Raw genomic sequence first — 19,443 nt, 5'->3', positions numbered from 1 at the left:
GCCAAGAGCGGGGGCCCTGGGGTCACATCCTGGCTCTGTCTCCCATGAACTGAGGGACGCTGGTGAGCTACATCACCTCCCCGGGCCTCAGTCCCCCCTCTGGAGAATGGGGATTAAAGCCTCGCCTCTTCTGGGCAGGACCACTGCGAAGTGGCTCTCTGCTCTACAGAGCCCAGCCGGCAGAGCACCCCTGCATGTCACACTGACGCACGCCACAGGGCCCAGACCCCTCCCACCCGCTCAGAACCAGGGGCTTCTGGAGTCTATGGGTGAGCTCAAGTTCAAAACCACTTCTGGGAATTGACTCAGGGTTTCAGCCTGGGGGCCAGCTGCTCTTACGGTTTCCATGAATATCATCCCATCACTTCTATCACAATTAACGCATTTGAGACCTTGCTCCCACGTCAGGGGAAAGCAGTAAACACCCAAGGGTGGGCATCCTGGAGAATAAATTCCCCGGGGACATGCCCCGCTGCTGTCTTCCACACCCATGAGAGGCTGTCCAGGGCAGGGAGGGACCGTGCCCGGCCAGCCCCAGAGGCGAGAGGCTCTGGCTCAGGTGGAGAACATTCTGCAACTTGGTGGCATCCAGATGGGGTTATGATATGAGATGGACCTGGCTTCCGTAGGGAGGAAGAAGCCCCCTTTTCTTGGAGTTAAACTATACCCTGAGCACTGACAATGTGGCTCGTTGAAACTGAAATGTGCTGTGAGTGCAAAACACACACTGGAATTTGAAACTCAGTGCAGGAAAAAGAAGAGTGAAAGTACCTCATTAATTTTTTTATACTGATTACATGTTGAAATGACAACACGTTGACCTCAATAAATTACTAACGTTCATTTCATGGCCTTTTTTTTTTTTTTTTTAACGTGGCCACTTAGAAAACTTACAATGCCTTCTGCGGCGGGCACTGTATCCCTCTGGGACAGTACTGTGCTAGGGTGCTGATCACTGGCCCTTTGGGGAAGGGAGGAGGGGGCTCTTCCGATCCCACACTCTTGCTCTATGCCCTGGAGTGGGCCGGTGGCCAGCTCCGTGTCCCTTCAAGCCCCTGCCCTAAGGGGGCCCAGGTGTGAGGCAAGCCTGGGGGATCCTGGTGGTTTCCCAGGTCCACAGGCTGCAGATTCTATTTTGCAGACCACACCAACATCTGTCACGCTGACCATGAACACGACCTCACCACACAGTGACACGGATCACATTCACCAGAGACAAAACCACAGAAGATGCTGGCACTGAGCGAGGCTGGTCGGTGTAACTGGGACGCAAGCGAGCGGCCGCCCACCTGGGTCACGTTCAAAGCAACCTCTGACGCGTCAGGCACATGTAACCCAGACTTTCGGGGACACCTCCGTGGGGATGGCCCCTGCAGGCCACACCCCTCAGCCCACCTCTGCCCACATCTTCGCAGATGCGCTCCACGGAAGCCAGCCAGCCAGCCGGCCGGGCGGAACGCCCTACAGAGCACAGTCCGCAGACGTACTTGCTTAGAACAGCGCTTAGCACACCTGGGGGACTTTTCCAAATCAGCTTTGGGTACTGAAATACAGTCACTAGAGTTTTGTTTCATCCAGTGCAGATGGTCACAAAAAAAATTCTCATCCTTTGGGTTATTTTTATACCAGAAGAGGTAGGAAAAGACCTAACCCATGCAAATTAAAGCACATCTGTCTCTGCGCCACACAAAACAGCCACAGGGATCTTAACCAAGGCCACAGGCGCAGCAGAATCAAAGTGAGGTGGAGCACGCAAAATTCACATGAAGGGAATGGGGGGCTTTTGGGAGGGGGGGTGTGGGGGGCTGTCTGTTCTCTAGATCTGCTGAAACTGAAGTGCAGCAAGAGAGTCCCACAGCTGCCGATCAGGAGACAGTGGACTCAAGGACAAAAGACACAAAGGGCAGGCAAAAAAATGCCAACAATTATTAACCTCATGGAAAAGGAGATGTTGGACAGGAAAGGAAAAATAAACTACACACACTGTATGGTTCAGATGGGAAGAAGAGTCACAGACTCAAAACCATTTGAGTGCTGAATATGAATCTAATCAAATTATGTTCCTGAGTTGAGATTTCCTCTTCCAGAGAAGGAAGTCAAGAGATAATGTCAAAACTGAAAAACCAAGAAATTGCATTATCATCTTATTATTGGGAGCCTTGGAGATTAAGTAGCAGAAACAGCTAAAGCAGTTGCCTGTGGGGAGTGGAAACTGGGGGAACACAAGAGGGGGAGAGCAGGAGACAGATGAGTGTCGCTGTCTGGTTAAATTACTTGAATTTTAAACCATGTACTTATAACAAGAGATTAAAAAAAATTTTTTTTTAAAAGAAGATGCCCTGGGCAGAGAGAATCTGTTTCAAAATGAGGTCGTGTCAGAAGTCCCAAATGGCCACAGTTCTGACCCAGGGCTTCTTGGGGTCACTGGCAGTCCTGCGGTTTGCTCACCCAATCAGGATTCTCAGGGGGGCACCAGGAGGGTGGCCAGCGAGGTGAGAACGGGGCCTGTCCGGTGACGTGGCCCTCACCAGCTTGCCTCGTCAAGGGAGGCCCTACTCAGAGGTGTGCGTGCGGGGGCGGAGGCTCACAGCGCAGCCATGCAGGACGCGTTCAAACCTGCAGCCTGGGAGCCTCGCACGGCCCCGCAGGAGCCCCCAGGGCGGTCCCTGTGCAGCACCCATTCCAGGAGCGGCCGACACAGATGCAATCACAGAGAGCACGCCGGATGCAACTAATGGCAAAGGGCCTGCAGTCTCCCTCTGCTCGTTTAATCAGCCATCGTTCTCTCCTGGGCCATTCTGGAGCGTCTGCTCTGCCAGGCCCGGTACTGTGCACACGCCGGCCTCGCCCTTCCTCTTCTCCGAAGTCCCTTTCTCCACCTGCTCTTTCTAAGCCGATTCCTCTCCTGCCTGCCCACGGGTGTCCAGAGGCATGCAGGGTACGTGGGGTTCGAGCCCGGCCACCAACCCCAGCCTCCCTGAGCACAGGGTTCTTGCCTGCCCTCGTGGACCTGGGAGTCCAGGCCCGCGGCACCACGGGGGCCCCAGGATGGAGAGGGACTTACTCCGAGACATGTGGACCGTGGCGAGCCGGCGATACAGCGCCTTCTGCCGGGGGTCTGGGTGGAAGCCGCTTTTGGTGAAGTAGACGTGGATATAGATGGAGCCGTTCTGCTGGACGCTCTGCAAGGCGGTCCGACGGGGACAAGGAACAGTGAAGCCCCTCACGACGCCCGCCCCCCATGGCTTCCTCACCCCCGTTACTGAGTGTTCAGGGTGGGCAGTGTAGTTAAGTGGTTAGGGGCCAGACACTGGAGTTAGGCTCAAATTCAAAACCAGGCTCTAGCCCACAATGGCTGTGTGGCCTCAGGCTTCGCCTCGCTGAGCCTCAGGGCCCACCTGCAGGACGCAGATCATCAGCACTGAGGGCACAGCAGGGCCGTAAAGATTATCTGAGAGCGCTGAGCACGGTTACTCAAGCACCGAATAGGAGCTCAATAAACGTCAGCAGCCTTAATTCATTAAACGGTAGAACAACGAAGGCCAGATACCACTCTGGCGCTTCAAATGGTAACTGCCCGATCCAGTGAGTCACGTCCGTATAACTCACATAAACCTTGGGCACTGGGGCATGTTATTATCCCATTTTCCAGATGTGGTGACTGGGGCTCACACAGAGAGGCTACATGCAGCGAGTAAGTGGATCCGAACCCAGTCTGTGGGCTCTCCCGTGGCCCTGCCTCTCACCGTCTGTGTCCTACCTCTCTGCCCGGGCCTTTCACCTACTATTCTCACCCCCCTGCCACACCCACCCAGATGAGGAAACTGAAGTGGGGTGGCCACCTGCCTGTGGCGCAGGGTGGGTGGCCGAGGCCGCACTGCAGCCTGTCTGACCTTTGTGGTAAGCTGGGATTCACCTGGCCACACTGTGTCCTCACTTCCCTGCCTTTTAAGTCCACCTCTGTGTCAACCATGTTTTTATATTTCATGCTGTTTTCACATCTGGCAGGGAAGAGACCGCCCCTCCCAGGTCTAGCTGATTCCTGGAAATAATAAACAACTCGCCTAACTTTGAATATAACTTTAAAATGCAAACCAACAAACCCAAGTCCACACCCCAGCCACCCCCTTAGGGACTGGCAAGCAGGTCAGTCCTAAGGTGTTTCCCCACCTGCCCTGCCTTTCCTGCGGAAACCTCGATAAAGGCTTCGGCCTAGGCCTCCCCATGCCCCTTCTGCTCCTGTCCAAACCTGGTGCGTCCCCATGTGGCCCTGCGTAGTGTGGTGGGCCCCCTCCCCTTGGGAAACGTAAGCAGTAAATTCTCCTTCCAATGGCCTTGGCCTGTGTGGCTGCTCAGTCGCCTCCATAGATTAAAGTCAAGTACAACTCAGACACGCTCCCATCACGGAGCTGGGGAGGAGGGTTAGCAGCAAGTCCTTGGAAGCTTCTCTCACTGCCTGGCTTACTGCCCCTCCGTCTTCCTCGGATCTGGGGTTGGGGGCTGGGGGCTGGACGTGAAGTCTCAGCGGGAGCCACCTCTCAGCACGGGCTATCCTATCTGCCTCAGAAAGAATGCCTCCACCCACTGCTTCCAGCTACCCAAAGAGACGCAGACAGAGCCAGACAGAGCAGAGCTGCTCCCTCCTCCCCAGGAGGCCGAGGAGAAGACTTGATGGGGAGAAAGGAATGAGAGAGCAGCCCCAAAGAGAGGCCAACATTCACAGGTTCATCAAACTCATCGATTATTCAGCAGCCACTGATTCTGCACCCAGTCCTCTGCTGGGCAGAGCTGGGGACAGAGCTGTGACCAAGATGGTCCCATGGGGAAAACAGATCCATATTCAGGTAGTGACAACCCCCCAGAGCCGGCACGGCTTGCGCTGGGGAGCCCAGAGAGGGTGCTGGCTGAGCCTGAGTGTCAGGGAGAACTTCCTGGAGGAGGCAGGATTTGAACTGGGGCTGCCAGAGTCCAGAGCCAGATAGCCTGAGTTCAGTTCAGTTAACACTGGCTGTGTGACCTTGGGTGGGGCTTCTCTGTACCTCAGTTTCCTCATCAGTCAAATGGAAATAACAGTTCCCACTTCCTAGGGTTGCTGGGAGGTTTCCACCAGTCAGCCCAGGCTGGTGCCCTGTACGTAGTAAGCACTCAATCAACATTAACTATTATTTTCAAACCAGGCTGGCTGACTGGCCACCCCCAGGGATGATTACTAATCTTTCACTGGTTTATACCACAGACTTACACAACCCTGAAAGTAGCTGGGAGGATCCTACGCCAATTCCAACTCCATCCAAATGGAGAGGTGGGGAAGACAAGGCCCAGAGACCTCAGGGACCTGCCTGTGGTCACAAAGCATGTGAACTGAGAGTAGAGCCAGGCTTGGAACCTGGACTCCTGATTGCAGGACTGGGAGCTGGTTCAAGGAAATGCCCTTAGTGCTAGCCGAGCAGCCTTGGGGCCAGAAACCAGAAGCTGTCCCCACCTGTGGAATGTCGAGCTCAGCAAAGTGCTCGTAGCAGCCATCTGAGTTCTCGCCACTCGTCCAGTCGCCATACACAAGGTCATGCTGCTCCCAGAAGAGCGCTGATGTGGCATTAAAGTCTGTAAAGTGCTCGTGCTCTGAGATGTACACGTGCAGGTTCTGTTGGGAGGGGAAGTGGGGGGAGCTTCGTTAGGGCTGCTTATAGGACCCTCTGAAGGCTGACAGATAAAGAGCAGATGAAGAGCCGTGGCAGCAACGGCCCACTAATATGAACAATTTGCGGGTGGCGGGGGGGAGGTTAGTGGAGAGAAGAGCAGCAGCTAGCAGAATAAACTTTCTCTTTCCTCATACCCCCACCACGTCTGTCCTGGTCTGAGAGCAAAAAACAATTAAACAATGTCCAGCCTGCCAATTAGAATTTGGGGTTAGAAAGGATCCGGACCTCCCTGAATCATCTCCCCTCTCAGCCTCTCATGGGCTTCTTGGTCAGAGCGCCACAGGCTTATGGATAAAGCACAGTCAAGATGTGCAGGAGTGTCAGCTGGCTACTGAGAACCGAGGGGCACTGGCCTCAGAACTCCCTCCTTTCCCAAGTCCCCGTGGCCATCCTTGTCCAGAGCCCAGAAGGCCCACTGGTAAAGAACAGCCGAGTGGTGTTCGCCCTGCTGGCCAGAATTCCACGAAATCAGGCATCCCAGAGCTGCAGAGAACCGCGAAGGTGGGAGAAGCCGAGATTACTGAGGTTAGAACACCTGTTGCAGGTGCTCCCGAACAAAGTCCTTCTACGCAGAAAGACCACCACCACAAACCCAAAAGAATTACTTGCTCCTTGTAAGTGTCACCTGAGTGACTCAGATTTCATGGGCTGAAGATGCACCTGGAGTCTCTCAATCCTTGACCCGTTCACAGACCTGACAGTGACCAGGGATCGCGTCTGTCCCAGCAGCCCATGCCACTCCCCCACACCTTCCCCGCCTCCTCTCCCGGGTCTGGCCTCCCAGCCAGTGGTTACCATTAAAGTGTCTTTGGGGAACAGGTTGCGGCTGGCGACGCGTGGGGCTCCTCCGGGGCCTGCCTGGTCCTGAGGGGCCGGCCCGCGGCGGAACCAGCTGCTGATGGCCCAGATGATGAAGATCCTGAGGAGGCAAGCAGGGCAGGCGGTGAGTCTCCATGCCTTTTCTTTCCAACGTGGATCTGCTTGACCTTCTGACTCAGCACCTGCTGCGGCCTGACCCGGGGGCTGATCGAGTAGGGAGGGTCCCTGAGAAGGCAGTTGTAGGGCTGCTGAGAAGACAAGATGCCCCCAAAGGCCATGCCCGGGGATAGACCCCAGATGCCTGGCACTGGCTCCCTGGAGTCTGGTGGCCACAGGGCTGCAGGGGCTTCGACCCTCGAAACCTCCGAACTAGGAAACCTAACGTCCCAGTCCCCTGGAATCCCAAAGTGTGAGAACCCTAGAACCTGGAATCCCAGCATTTTAGAGACACAGACATCAGGCAGAGCAACATTTCAGAACTTCAAATCAACTGAAAACTGCAGAAGCAAACAGTAAGTAATGCGTGAGTCCCTATTTTTAGTAACACTGGGCTAGGTTATTCAGACCAACTTTCCTGTTGGAAACAACTTGGAAAAGCTTGATAAAAATTAATATACTAAGAATATACTAACACCAGTTTTACATTTACAATTATATATCTCGATATAGCAACATATTCTATATGTTCTTCTATTTTCTTATATATTTTAATCAAGTTTATATATCTATATATGTAAACATATATTCGTTTTTTAATTAATTAATTATTTAATTTAATTTATTTATTTTTGGCTGGGTTGGGTCTTCATTGCTCTGCGTGGGCTTTCTCTAGTTGCAGCAAGCGGGGGCCACTCTTCATTGCAGTGTGTGGGTTTCTCATTGTGGTGGCTTCTTTTGTTGCCTAGCACGGGTTCTAGGTACCCGGGCTTCAGTAGTTGTGGCGCACGGGCTTAGCTGCTCCACGGCATGTGGGATCTTCCCAGACCAGGGCTTGAACCCCTGCACCGGCAGGTGGATCTTTAACCACTGTGCCACCAGGGAAGTCCTTCTTTACTTCTTTGGTTCCCATCTTCCTTTCAGTTTTTGCCTGGTAAGTCTGCAGTCTTGTCCATTCTTCAATGCTTTTAAGAGTAGATGTTTACAGGGCTCCCTGGTGGCGCAGTGGTTGGGAGTCCGTCTGCCGATGCGGGGGACACGGGTTCGTGCCCCGGACTGGGGGGATCCCACATGCCGCAGAGCGGCTGGGCCCGTGAGCCATGGCCACTGAGCCTGTGCGTCCAGAGCCTGTGCTCCGTGGCAGGAGGGGCCACAGCAGTGAGACGCCCGTGTACCACAAAAAAAAAAAAAAAAAAGAATCCACCTGCTAATGCAGGGGACACGGATTCGATCCCTGGTCTGGGAAGATCCCACATGCCGCGGAGCAACTAAGCCCATGCGCCACAACTACTGAGCCTGCACTCTACAGTCCGTGAGCCACAACTACTAAGCCCTCGTGCCACAACTACTGAAGCCCATGTGCCTAGAGCCCATGCTCTGCAACAAGAGAAGCCACCACAACGAGAAGCCTGTGCACCGCAACGAAGAGTAGCCCCTGCTCGCCGCAACTAGAGAAAGCCCGCGCACAGCAACAAAGACCCAATGCAACCCAAAAAGTTAATTAATTAATTTGAAAAAAAAAAGTAAACAGCAACCTGATTCAGTTATATATACACATATATATATATATATAACTGATAATATATGATATAATGTGTATATATATTCTTTTTCAGATTATTTTCAATTATATGTTATTACGAGATACTGAATATAGTTTCCTGTGCTATACAGTAAGTCCTTGTTGTTTTTCCTTTTTTTTGGAAGCTTCTTTTTGGTGTTTGAGGACATCTGCTAGGTGTTTTGATGGGTGAACAAAAACGCCAGCCCAAGGCCCACACAGGGTAACCAGAGACCTACTCTATGAGAAGCTAAGACTCCACAGGGCTCCCCGCCAAGGACACAGGGAAGCAGGTGTGGCCTAGCCCCCCTCAGAGTCGCACGCCAGGTGGGCACAGCCAGAGCCTTGAACCTGGTACCAAGGAGACCCCGAATGACAGTGCTCCAGGCAGCCAGCAGAGGCAAAGCAAGTCCTCTCTGTAGGAAAACAGGTTCATCCTAGGCCTGGAATGATTCCTATAAAAATTTTTCCAAGTATGATGATCAACACACAGCCACAGATAAGCCAGGTGCACAAGGAAACAAGACACTATGAGTGAGAAGCAGCAGACACCAAAACCAGTCTACCTAATGGCACTGTGGTAACCTAATGGGAGGGAAATCCAAAGGGGAGGGGATAGCTGTACGTGTACGGCTGATTCATTCTGTTGTGCAGTGGAAGCTAACACAACACTGTAAACAACCATTTTCCAATAAAAATTTAAAAAAAGACAGAAAAGAAAAGAACCCAAAATTTGAGATGCTCAGAAGCACTGGAGGTTTCAGAATGTTACAAAACCCTCAAAATGTATATTGAGAGAGCTTCAGAAGTATATCCACTCTGAATAACATGATAGAAAGAAATCAAAATAGAAACAAAATGACAGTTAAAACAAATATATTCAGAGTCATTTTCTCGATTTACAAAACTGAATAGACATAATACACAGTCTTTGTGTTGTAAATGAAGTAGAGATATTTACAGGATACACTGTTTAAAGAGAAAGGCAAGATGAAGGAAAGTGTACAGAGTAGCCATCCATTTTTGTGTAATATACTATGTGAAAACAAAACCAAAAACCTGGGCTGGGGGAAAGAGAAGTGGGAGTTAGTGTTTAATGGGGACAGTTTCAGTTGAGGAAGATGAAAAAGTTCTGGAGATGGATGGCAGTGATGGCTGCACAATAATGTGGATGTACTTAATGCCACAGAATTATACACTTAAAAAAAACTCTGCACAATGAAAACAGCATGCACGTGAATCAACGTGGGAAAGGACCGCCACCAATACAGGAATGATGAATAATGGTTACCTTCAGGTGATTTTTGATTTCCTTCTTTATGCTTTTCTTTTTGAATATTTTTTAATGAACAAAATAAAAGCCCCACAATGAAACTGTAGCAGACTGCTAGTTGTTTCCCAATATTCATCTTTCCCTTTTCCCTCAGAAAGAAGACTCCTAAATTTTAACTGGACCCCTTGGCTACCTGGAATAAAGACTACAAAATCCAGCCTTACAGCCAGGTGTGGACACATGGTGAAGTTCTGGCCAATAAAATGTAAAAACAGTGTGTTTACTGGACTTTGGGGAAGTGTCTTCAATAGAAAGAGCATCCCTCCTTTATTTCTTCTTCCCTCCTGGAATGTGGACGTGATGGTCTTATCCTCAGCAGCCATATTAGGCCATGAGGATAAAGGGCAAAACCTAGCAATGGTGGAACAAAGAGCAGGAAGCAATCTGGGATGCAGAAGCCCGCAGAATCCTGGTCTGCCTAGGCCCAGGATAGTACATGAGAGACAGGGAAATGTCTATCGTGTTAATTCGGGTCTCTCAGATACATGCAGCTCTATAATTATTAGATGAGACAAGTACTTATTGATTGCAGGTGTGAAAAGCAATACAGTTGACCCTTGAACAACAAAGGTTTGAAGTGCGTGGGACCACTTATACAAATCTTTTTCAACAGTAAATACTACAGTACTACACGATCCATGGATGGTTGAATCCGTGGATGTGGAAACACAGATATGGAGGAATCGCTAGTACAGAGGGCCAACTGTAAGTGATACGTGGATACACAGGGTCGGCCCCCCCACATCCCCATGTTGTTCAAGGATCAACTGTATAGCAGAGAGGTTAAGTGCTCAGCCTCTAAGCTGCAATATCTGGATCTGAGGCCCAGCTCTCCTACTTCCCGACTGGGTGACCTTAGGCAAGACTCTTAATCTCTCTAGGCCTCCATTTCCTCAACAGTTAAAATAGGGATAACAGGGCTTCCCTGGTGCCACAGTGGTTAAGAATCCGCCTGCCAATGCAGGGGACACGGGTTCAAGCCCTGGTCCGGGAAGATCCCACATGCCGCAGAGCAACTAAGCCCGTGTGCCACAACTACTGAGCCCGCGCTCTAGAGCCTGTGAGTCACAACTACTGAGCCCATGTGCCACAACTACTGAAGCCCGTGCGCCTGGAGCCTGCACTCCGCAACAAGAGAAGCCACCGCCATGAGAAGCCCACGCACCACAACGAAGAGTAGTGCCTGCTCGCTGCAACTAGAGAAAGCCACGCACAGCAACAAAGAACCAAAGCAGCCAAAAATAAATGAAAAAAAAAAAAAGGGATAACAACACTTCTTACCTCGTAGGCTTGTCTACAAGCATTAAATGCATTGATATGTACACACACACGATATAATACATCATCTAGAATGGAGCCTGGTACATACAGTAAGTGTTTTAGAAGTGTTAGCTATTATTGTTATTTTCATCATAGGAAAAAGGCATACCAAAAACTTCAGAATGGAAAAACACTACAAGAGAATTCTAGCGTGAGTGGGTGCCTCCCTGCTGAGCCCCAAACCTCGCCAAAGGGCAGCATCAGGCGCAGGGACTTGCCTCTGCCTGGACAAGCCATGGAGCCCTGGGGTCCGGGGTCTCAGGGGCCATGGCCCAGCTGAGCTATCTGCTGCCTCCCACCACCCCAGGAGGTCCCTGATGCACACGGCTGGGGAAGGTCTGGAACTGGCCATTCCTGGGGACCCCTCCATTTCCAAGGGAGGCTCCCATTTTAGTAGATATGCCAAGGGAGAGTGTGTGAGCAAGGACACCCACAGGCAGCTGTGCCCCGGCTTAGCATGTGGCCTGCAGGGGGCCCACGCACTCCGGGCTCCTGGGTCTCCAGGAGCAGACTGGACTGGACTTCCTGTAGGATTCCAGATCCCCAGTTCCCTGAAGAACATCTGCTCACCGTGGGCCCTCCATCCCCGCATCCCAGACCAGGAAGCCCTGCCCTAGGACACCAGGGCTGGCCCTCACCTAATGCTCATATCCTCGCTCCCACCCCAAGTAGGCATTCTACATTCACGGGGAAATTTTAAGTGTATGAAAAGACATACGACAACTCTCCCTCCCACCCCGCCCTCCACTCCAGGTAACCACTGGTTTAGTTGGAGGAAGTGCTGAAAACCACGGGCTCTACCCTCTACTCTCAAAACAGGCCATTCTCACGCCATCTGCTTGATGCTTCAGGAGCTCACAGGCCCCTGAAAACAAACCCTGAATCCCATCTACGAACTCCAGATGGAGACGGTCTTCCAGCACCCACCGGGGCGGATTCTTGGTGGCGCCTGGCCCTAAGGAAGGAAATTAGCCTGCACTGTGGCTGTATTCAAAACGTCTATCTGAAGGAAGCTCCCTTATGTACTGATGTGGAAAGATTTCTAACATATAGTGTTAATGAAAAAAGGATCAAGGTGTAGAACTGTGTAAGATAGGCCGCCTCTCACGTAAGAATGAAGGAGAGATAAAAGTAATCTTTATTCCTAGCTGCTTGAGGCATGAAAAGAAGAAACTGATATATAAGAAAATCCTAAGTCCTTATTGGACACGGAGGCGGGGGGAGGGGAGGGAGTGGCACGGTGAAGAGAAAGGAGGGGCTCCACGGATGAAGAAACCCAGGCCCAGACAGATCCCCCTGCGCCCTCCCAGCAGCTCCCCAGGGCCTCACTCAGAGGCCAGGCTTCCAGAAGGCAGGCCCTGTGCTCCCGGTACCTGGGAACAGTCACACGCATCCGCGTGTAAAAGGATCTGCACCAGCCACTCTCAAAGGCACAGCCTGTATGACTTCACTTACAGGAGGGACCCAGAGCAGTCAAATTCACAGAAATGGAAGGGAGAATGGCGGTGGCCAGGGGCCGGGGGTAGGCGGGAGAATCGAGGAGTTAGTGTTGCACGGGTACAGAGTTTCAGTTTGGGGAAGATGAAGAAGTTCTGGAGATGGATGGTCTGACGGTTGCACAACAATGTCAGTATACTTAATGCCACTGAGCGGTGCACTTAAAGATAGTTAAAATGCTAAATTTTATGTAATGCAGATATTGTGGCTGAATTGTGTCCCGCCCCGCTCCAAATTCATGTGTTGCACTTCTAACCCTCAGTATCTCAGTGACTGCATGTGCAGACAGGGCGTTTAAAGAGGTGACTAAGGCTAAGTGAGGTCATTACTTAGGGTGGGCCCTAATCCAGTCTGACTGCTGCCCATATAGGAAGGGGCGATTAGGACACAGACAACACAGAAGAAAGACCATGTGAAGACAGGAAGACGGCCAGCTACAAGCCAAGGAGAGAGGCCTCAGAGGAAACCAGACATCCTGACACCTTAATCTCAGACTTCCAGCCCCCAGAATTATGAGAAAGTAAAAGGGTCTCCAGCAGTACAGTAATGATGGTAATCCTCAGTGATTCTTTCCTTTCCTCTTTTTAAAAAACATTTGTTTGTTTGTTTGGCTGTGCCACAGGGCTTGCGGGATCTTAGTTCCCCGACTAGGGATCGAACCCGTGCCCCCTGCAGTTGAAGCACGGAGTCCTAACCACTGGACTGCCAGAGAATTCCCTCCCTTCCTCTTTATGCTTTTCTTACTTGAACTTTTTTCAATGAACAAAACCAAAGCTACATCTGCTCACCTGAACAGCACGCCTTTGATGACCTGCCAGGCATTGGGTGCTGGCTGGGGTGGTGGGTTCTGGGGCTGGGTCTCCGCCGGCGGGTCCCTCCCGATGCTGCCATTGCTCGTCACCTGCAGGGACAGAGGCCAGGGTGAGGAGGGAGGATGCATCCTGAGGCGCCAAGGCTGTTGTAGGCACCACCATGTGCCGAGGCCCAGTAAGGGCTGACCACAGGGAGGGCCCCTGGCCCATCCTGGGGGTCAGGGAGGGGTCCTGGAGGAGGAGACATCAGAGCTGAGCCCTAAATCATAACCAGTTGGCTGGTGCAGAGGAGGCAATGAGGGAAGCAGCAGGTGTAGACAAGAAGGTGAGAGAGACAGTCTGACTCCGAGGATGGGCCAATGCACCCTGGGGCTGGAGCCCAGGATGCAAGGAGATGGCTACTGGGGACAACGTAGAAGGGGTTAGGCGGCAGGTGTCAGATTCTGCAAGGCTTGGGTTTATCTGAAAGGTCCTTCCGTGGGCAAACAATTCTTGACGCCTCCTCTGTGGCCAGCCCTGTGGGGGGCCCATCCCTCCAGGGGCTCTGGATCTAGCAGGTGAGACACACACAGAAAAACACAATCAGATCGTGAGCCACACAGAGGTGTGTGAGATGTACACAGCACAGACCACCCTGTGAGGCCAGAACTAGGAACACCGCCATTTGGCAGCCGAGCAAACGGGGGCTCAGGGAGCCTAAGCCACTTGTCTGGGTCACTCAGGAAGGATGATGGCAGCACGATGACAGGAGTGTGGGCAGGCCAGGGAGTCAGGCAGGACTTCCCAAAGAAACAATCTTCATTCAGAAACAGAAGCTCAGAAGTGACAACTCCCGCCAGTTGTCCCCTCACCCTCCAGCTTTTAAGAGACAGGACCAGGGCTTCCCTGGTGGCGCAGTGGTTGAGAGTCTGCCTGCCGATGCAGGAGACACGGGTTCGCGCCCTGGTCCGGGAAGATCCCACATGCCGCGGGGCGGCTGGGCCCTTGAGCCATGGCCGCTGAGCCTGCACATCTGGAGCCTGTGCTCCACAACGGGAGAGGCCACAACGGTGAGAGGCCGGCGTACCGCCAAAAAAAAAAGAGAGACAGGACCCAGGACTGTCATGATGGCTGTTAGGTGGGAGCATTGCCCAGCCCAGGGCTGGCAGAGAGCAGGAGCTCAATAAACACCCGGGGAATCAACAAATGCTCTCTGAAGGGCTTGCCCTGAACACTCAGGCCACCAATCCACCCATTCCTGGGCCTCCCCAGTCCCCCGACTCCTGCCTCAAGCCCGCTCCTCTGCAACGTCTTCTGTCGGCTTCAAATGCCCCCAAGAGTAGGGACAGAGGCTCCCAAAGCCAGATGAGGCTGCCACGAAGCTGAGACCAGCATCTGTTAAAGGCGTCACTTGTCACTTCCTGTCCCCTTCACCAGCAAGAGCTCTTCCCTTTCATCTCCCAAGTGCAGAAGAGCACTGTGGTAAAAGGTGGGGCTCTGGGGTCTGACAGACCCGGGCTGTGAACCGGTCCCATGGTCCCTGGCTGTGAGAGCTTGGGTGTGTCACTTCCCTCTCTGGCTCTTCAGCTCTCTGACCCAAGGGCCAGGCTGTGATCATACCAGTACGTTTAGGGTAGAACAGATTTCCTCTGTGTGTTGATAAAAGTAACTCCCGAGTACCTACTGTGCGCCAGGCCCGTGCTGGGCAGCAGGGTCAGTGGTAGCCACACAGCTCTGGGGTCTCTGCCCTCCCAGAGCTCAGGGTCTAGAGGGAAAGGTGCCGGCAGAACAGTAAACAGGATAATTAACAAAGGTAAACAGGAAAGTGTTCCAGGGGAAACAAGCAGAGGGGGTGACCGGGTGGTTAGGGAGGCCTCCCGAGGAGCTGTCTTTGACATTTGGGTGAAGGGTGTCTAAGGGAGAGAAGAGGTGTGGGCAAAGGTTTGGCTGAGGGGCGGGCGAGGTCGAATAGGCACAGGGCCCCCTTGTTCAGGGCTGGCCTCGCTCATGGGAGCACTGGGTGGGGGGGGCAAGCAAGGGTTTGCAGCAGGTCTGAGCTGATTCTGGATCAAGAAAAGGAAGCTTGAGGCCGGGCGAGGATTTGAACCCACGTCTGGCTGGCTCCCAGGTCTGTTCTCTTACCTGCAATGGTGGACAAGCTGGCTGGAAATCCTCCCAGGGAAATGCAAAGGAAAGCCAAATGCAAAGGTGCCACTTCACTAGGATGCCCGTAATCAAAAAGATGGACAATCACAAGTGCTGGCGAGGACGTGGAGAAACTGAAAGAGCTGTACACTGCTGGCGGGAGAAGTGGAGCTGCTGCTTTGAAAAATACGCAGCTACTTAAAAAGCTAAATGTGCCCCTGCCATCCGAACCAGCAATCCCACTCCGAGGTCTCTGCCTCCGAGAAACGAGAACTCGGCGTCCACACAAAAGCTTATACGCAAATGTTCATAGCAGTGTTACTTGTAAAGCTAGAAACAACCCAAAAGTCTTTCGATGAATGACCGGTGATGGATCTGCACAATGGAATACTACTGAGCAATAAAAAGGGACACTGCTGGGGGCAGAGAAAGCGCAAAAGGGAAAAAGGGAGTGTTTTGCAGGGATGGGAGTGTTCTCAGACCACACGGTGGTGGTGACTGTACTGCACAACTGCATAAATGTGCTGAAAGCCACTGAACTCTACACTGACAACAGGTGAATGTTACGGCATCTAAATTACACTTCAATAAAAAGGTAACTCTCCTGTGGCTCCACTTCCCTCAGAGTACAGGCAAAGTTGTCACCATGGCCTCTGAGGCCTGGCATGATCCTCTGTGCCCATCTGCTCTCACCCCTCTCCCCTCAGTCACCAGTTCCAGCCACATCAGCCTCCCTGCTGCTCCCTCATCACACCTGTTCCACCTCAGGGCCTTTGCACTGGCTGTTCTCTTTACCTAAAAGGCTTTCCCCCACCATATGTGTGACTCCCTCCCTCATCTCCTTTAGGTCTTTGTTCAAACGTCACCTCCTCAGAAAGCCCTTCCCAGACCACTGTATTTAAATGGCAACCTCCTACCCACCCCTCTCTTCCTATGCTCCTCCCCACCTTTAGTTCTGCCCATGGCACTTAGCACCATCCGAACCGCTGTATACTTTTCTTATTTACCTTGTTCACTGTCCCTGTCCCCAACCCCACCCCACTCCCAGCCCTCAACAAATACATGGGCTCCAAGAGGGCAGGGCCTCTGTTTTGTTCATAGCCATAGCATCAGCATGGGGACTAGCATGTAGTGGGGACTCAACCCACGTTAGCTGAAGCAATGATTGCCAGAGCTGTGGGCCTGGTGTCTGAGTCCCTGCCTGAAGGAGGAGCAGGCTGGCTGGGGCAGGAGATTGCTGAGGGTCTGCGCATGAGCCAGGAGAGGGCAGCGGTGGCTGCGGACACTGCAGTGACTAAGAAGCAGTTCCTGCTCTTGCACCCACGAGCCCACTCTCACACACAATCCCCAGAACACCCACTAAGGGGCCCAGGAAGCAGCTGAGGCCACGAGACTGGGCCGGGGCTGGGAGGAAGTCAGGGCATCCTCCCTGACTGCCTGGATCCACCGTGGGAATTCCACCTCAGCCCAGCCTCTGCCTCAAGACCCATTCATTCCACTAACGCTGAGGGCTTGCTCTGTGCCTGGTCCGGAGCTGGGAAGCGCTGGGCACACAGTGGTGACCAAGACAGTTCCTGCTCTACCCTCCAGGGGCTCCCAGTCCACTGGAGGAGACAGACAGTGACAACCCAGAGTGGGCAGGGCTGGGACAGAGGAGCCCAGGGACTGTTGGAGCCCTGACCCAGTCTGAGAGGGTCAGAGAGGCTTCCTAGGGGAGAGAACACCTGAGATGCACAGGACTAATAAGGATCAGGCAGGTAAAGAGAAGCATGTGCAAAGGCTACGAGGTGCAGAGAGAGCGCAAGGCACACTCCTGGAAATAAAAGAGCTTCACGGTGGCTGACGCTCCTCTTGTCCAGTGACTCAAGCAGGGACAATTCTGCCCCCCAGGGGACATTTAGCAACATCTGGAGACATTTTTAGTTGTCACAACTGGGGAAGCAGATGTGTGTGCTACTGATATCTAGCATGGCCAGCAGTGCTGCTAAGCATCCTACAATGCACAAGACGGCCTCCTACCACGAAGAATTATCCAACCCCAAACGTCAATAGTGCTGAGGCTGAGAAATCCTAGCCCAGTCTGAGGAAAAAGGGCAGATCACGCAAAGCCTTGATCTACCAAAGAATTTGTACTTAATCCTGAAAGCAAAGGAATAAGTCTTGAAAGATTTTAAGCAGAAGTGGGACAAGAGGCGATCTTGTGGGGGAGGGGTCCTCTGTAAGCTCAGGGCAATCAGGGCACCCTGAGCCCTAGTCTCTCCGATCACCCCCCACCCAATAATCAACAGAAACGCAGAGGGGGAAAAGACCTTCTTTCAGCGAGACTGGGAAGCCCCTAAAGATTGAGACGAACATTTCCTAGGGCTGCCCCCAGGGCCAGGCCCTGGCTGAAGATGCTGAAAAGATCCAGACCAGGGATGCTGGCTCTGTCACACAAATCTCACACTAGTGTCCTCCCCAGGTGATATTATTTGCTCCTCCTCTGGGCTCCCTCAGTTTCTGACACAGACTTTTTGTCACCATCCTTGTCATCCAGGATTATAATTCTTTGTTTACACACCAGTCTTCTCTCTCACTCCACTGATGAAGGGACATGGCTGGAGCTATCTTCATGGCCCATCAGAGGGCTGGCCCTCCTATCCAATCCCTCCATTTACCACTGGAGAAATGAAGGGGGAAAGGAACTTTCCAAGGTCACAGAGTGTCAGCTTCAGTTTCGTTTTCCCCTCCCAACCTGCACTCTTCTCCCCTGTGCTGCCTCCCACGTGTCAGTGACATCCCAGTGGGTGGGTCGACAGCACCTCCCTGTCACTCCATCGATTCCCTAAACGTCTGAAGGGTGGCTGCCTGAACTAGTATGTGCTGCAGCCTCAGTTTAGTTCAAGTGGCAATGGGTCAGAAGTCATCAGTACCAGGACGAATTCCGGCATAGGACTAGTTTATGCTGAAAATAAACCCATCTCAGTCCCGACCACCTTGCTTCAGCAATGACTGGTAAGTTCTACAGGGAATGGATCCCAGAGCTAACCTGGGTGACCTTCTGTAGGCGCCTCTGTCTGTTCCTTGGATTCCTGACTATAAAATGGGTCTGTCAGCCTCCGCAGCGCGTGCCCTTATCCACGATAATTACCTGACTTCCCCAGAGTTAGAAAACTCCCAATCAATCAATCATTGCCCACACCTAGAGCACCCCGTGAACGTCAGCCCATTCTAGGAACTGTCCTGCAGCCTGGAATCACGGAGTCGAGAACCCAGGGCGCTTGGGTACAAGTCTGCGCCCCTCCGCGCCACTGTGTCCTCACCTCGAGCAACGAGCCTGGTGGCCGCCCGGCGCGAGCATGCAGGGGACCCGGCGCGCAACAGGGCCCCGCTCCCTACACTGTCCAGCCTCCCGGGCTGCCCGGCCCCACCTGGGCCCGGTATTCAAGGTCCCTATGGGCAAGGAGCCCCCAGTGCACAGGATTCTGTGAAAAGAGGCAGGACACGCCCCGTGGGAGGCCCCCCGGGTGGGGAAGAGCCCCTCAGGCCCCTCTCGGCCTCCGTACCTGACCGGAGCTGCCTCCCCCGGCCGCCACTACGGCGCTGCCGGCCCCGTCCGCCTCCTGCGCGGCCGCCATCTTCCCGCTCCGGGTCCCCGCCCCCGCCGCCAGCCCCGCCCCGTCCCCGACGGCTCCAGCGCGATCGCGCGAGATTTCACGCTTTCCCCGACCTGCCGGCCACCGTAACCCGCAAGAGCGCCTCAGCCACGCCTCTCAGGAGCCGCTAAAGTCTATGAAAAGACCAAGCAGGCCACCGTACTCTCCGTCGCGTCGCAGCCTGTTTGTTTTCGCGTAGTAGACACACTGCATGCCCCGAACTCCCAGGGCTTTCTTGGCCAACATGTACGCTTCCCACAGCCTGCGTTCTTTCTGCCCCCACGAATAACCCGCTTCTTCCAGTTATACGAGCCTCCTGGGTCATCCTGTCCACTTTGCCCCGCCTATTCTTTAAGTTCCAAGTTCTTGAGCTTTCCCGGCCACCGTAACTCTTAGAGACGCTCCACTTGAACCACGCCCCTCCTGCGTTAAAGGAACCTTCCTGGCCTCCGCACCCAAGACTCGGAGGGCAGGATCCTTGGTCGGT

General features: G+C 53.1%; 1 protein-coding gene across 1 annotated transcript in view; it reads right to left on the bottom strand.

Moving 5' to 3' along the window:
- The window catches only part of CLPTM1 (CLPTM1 regulator of GABA type A receptor forward trafficking), a 28,181-nt gene extending 9,077 nt beyond the window's left edge, over positions 1–19,104 (bottom strand). The window contains exons 1-5 of the mRNA XM_079907546.1: positions 18,867–19,104; positions 13,174–13,286; positions 6,495–6,618; positions 5,483–5,641; positions 3,065–3,182 (exon numbers count right to left, since the gene is read on the bottom strand). Of these exons, the coding sequence (XP_079763672.1) occupies positions 3,065–3,182; positions 5,483–5,641; positions 6,495–6,618; positions 13,174–13,286; positions 18,867–18,938 (586 nt within the window). The 5' untranslated portion in view covers positions 18,939–19,104. The remainder of the gene's footprint in view (positions 1–3,064; positions 3,183–5,482; positions 5,642–6,494; positions 6,619–13,173; positions 13,287–18,866) is intronic.
- Between the last annotated feature and the right edge of the window lie 339 nt (positions 19,105–19,443).

This window comes from Stenella coeruleoalba (assembly GCF_951394435.1).
Source record: "Stenella coeruleoalba genome assembly, chromosome: 20".
Lineage (NCBI taxonomy): Eukaryota > Metazoa > Chordata > Mammalia > Artiodactyla > Delphinidae > Stenella > Stenella coeruleoalba.
This window is presented reverse-complemented; position numbering and strand designations above follow the sequence as displayed.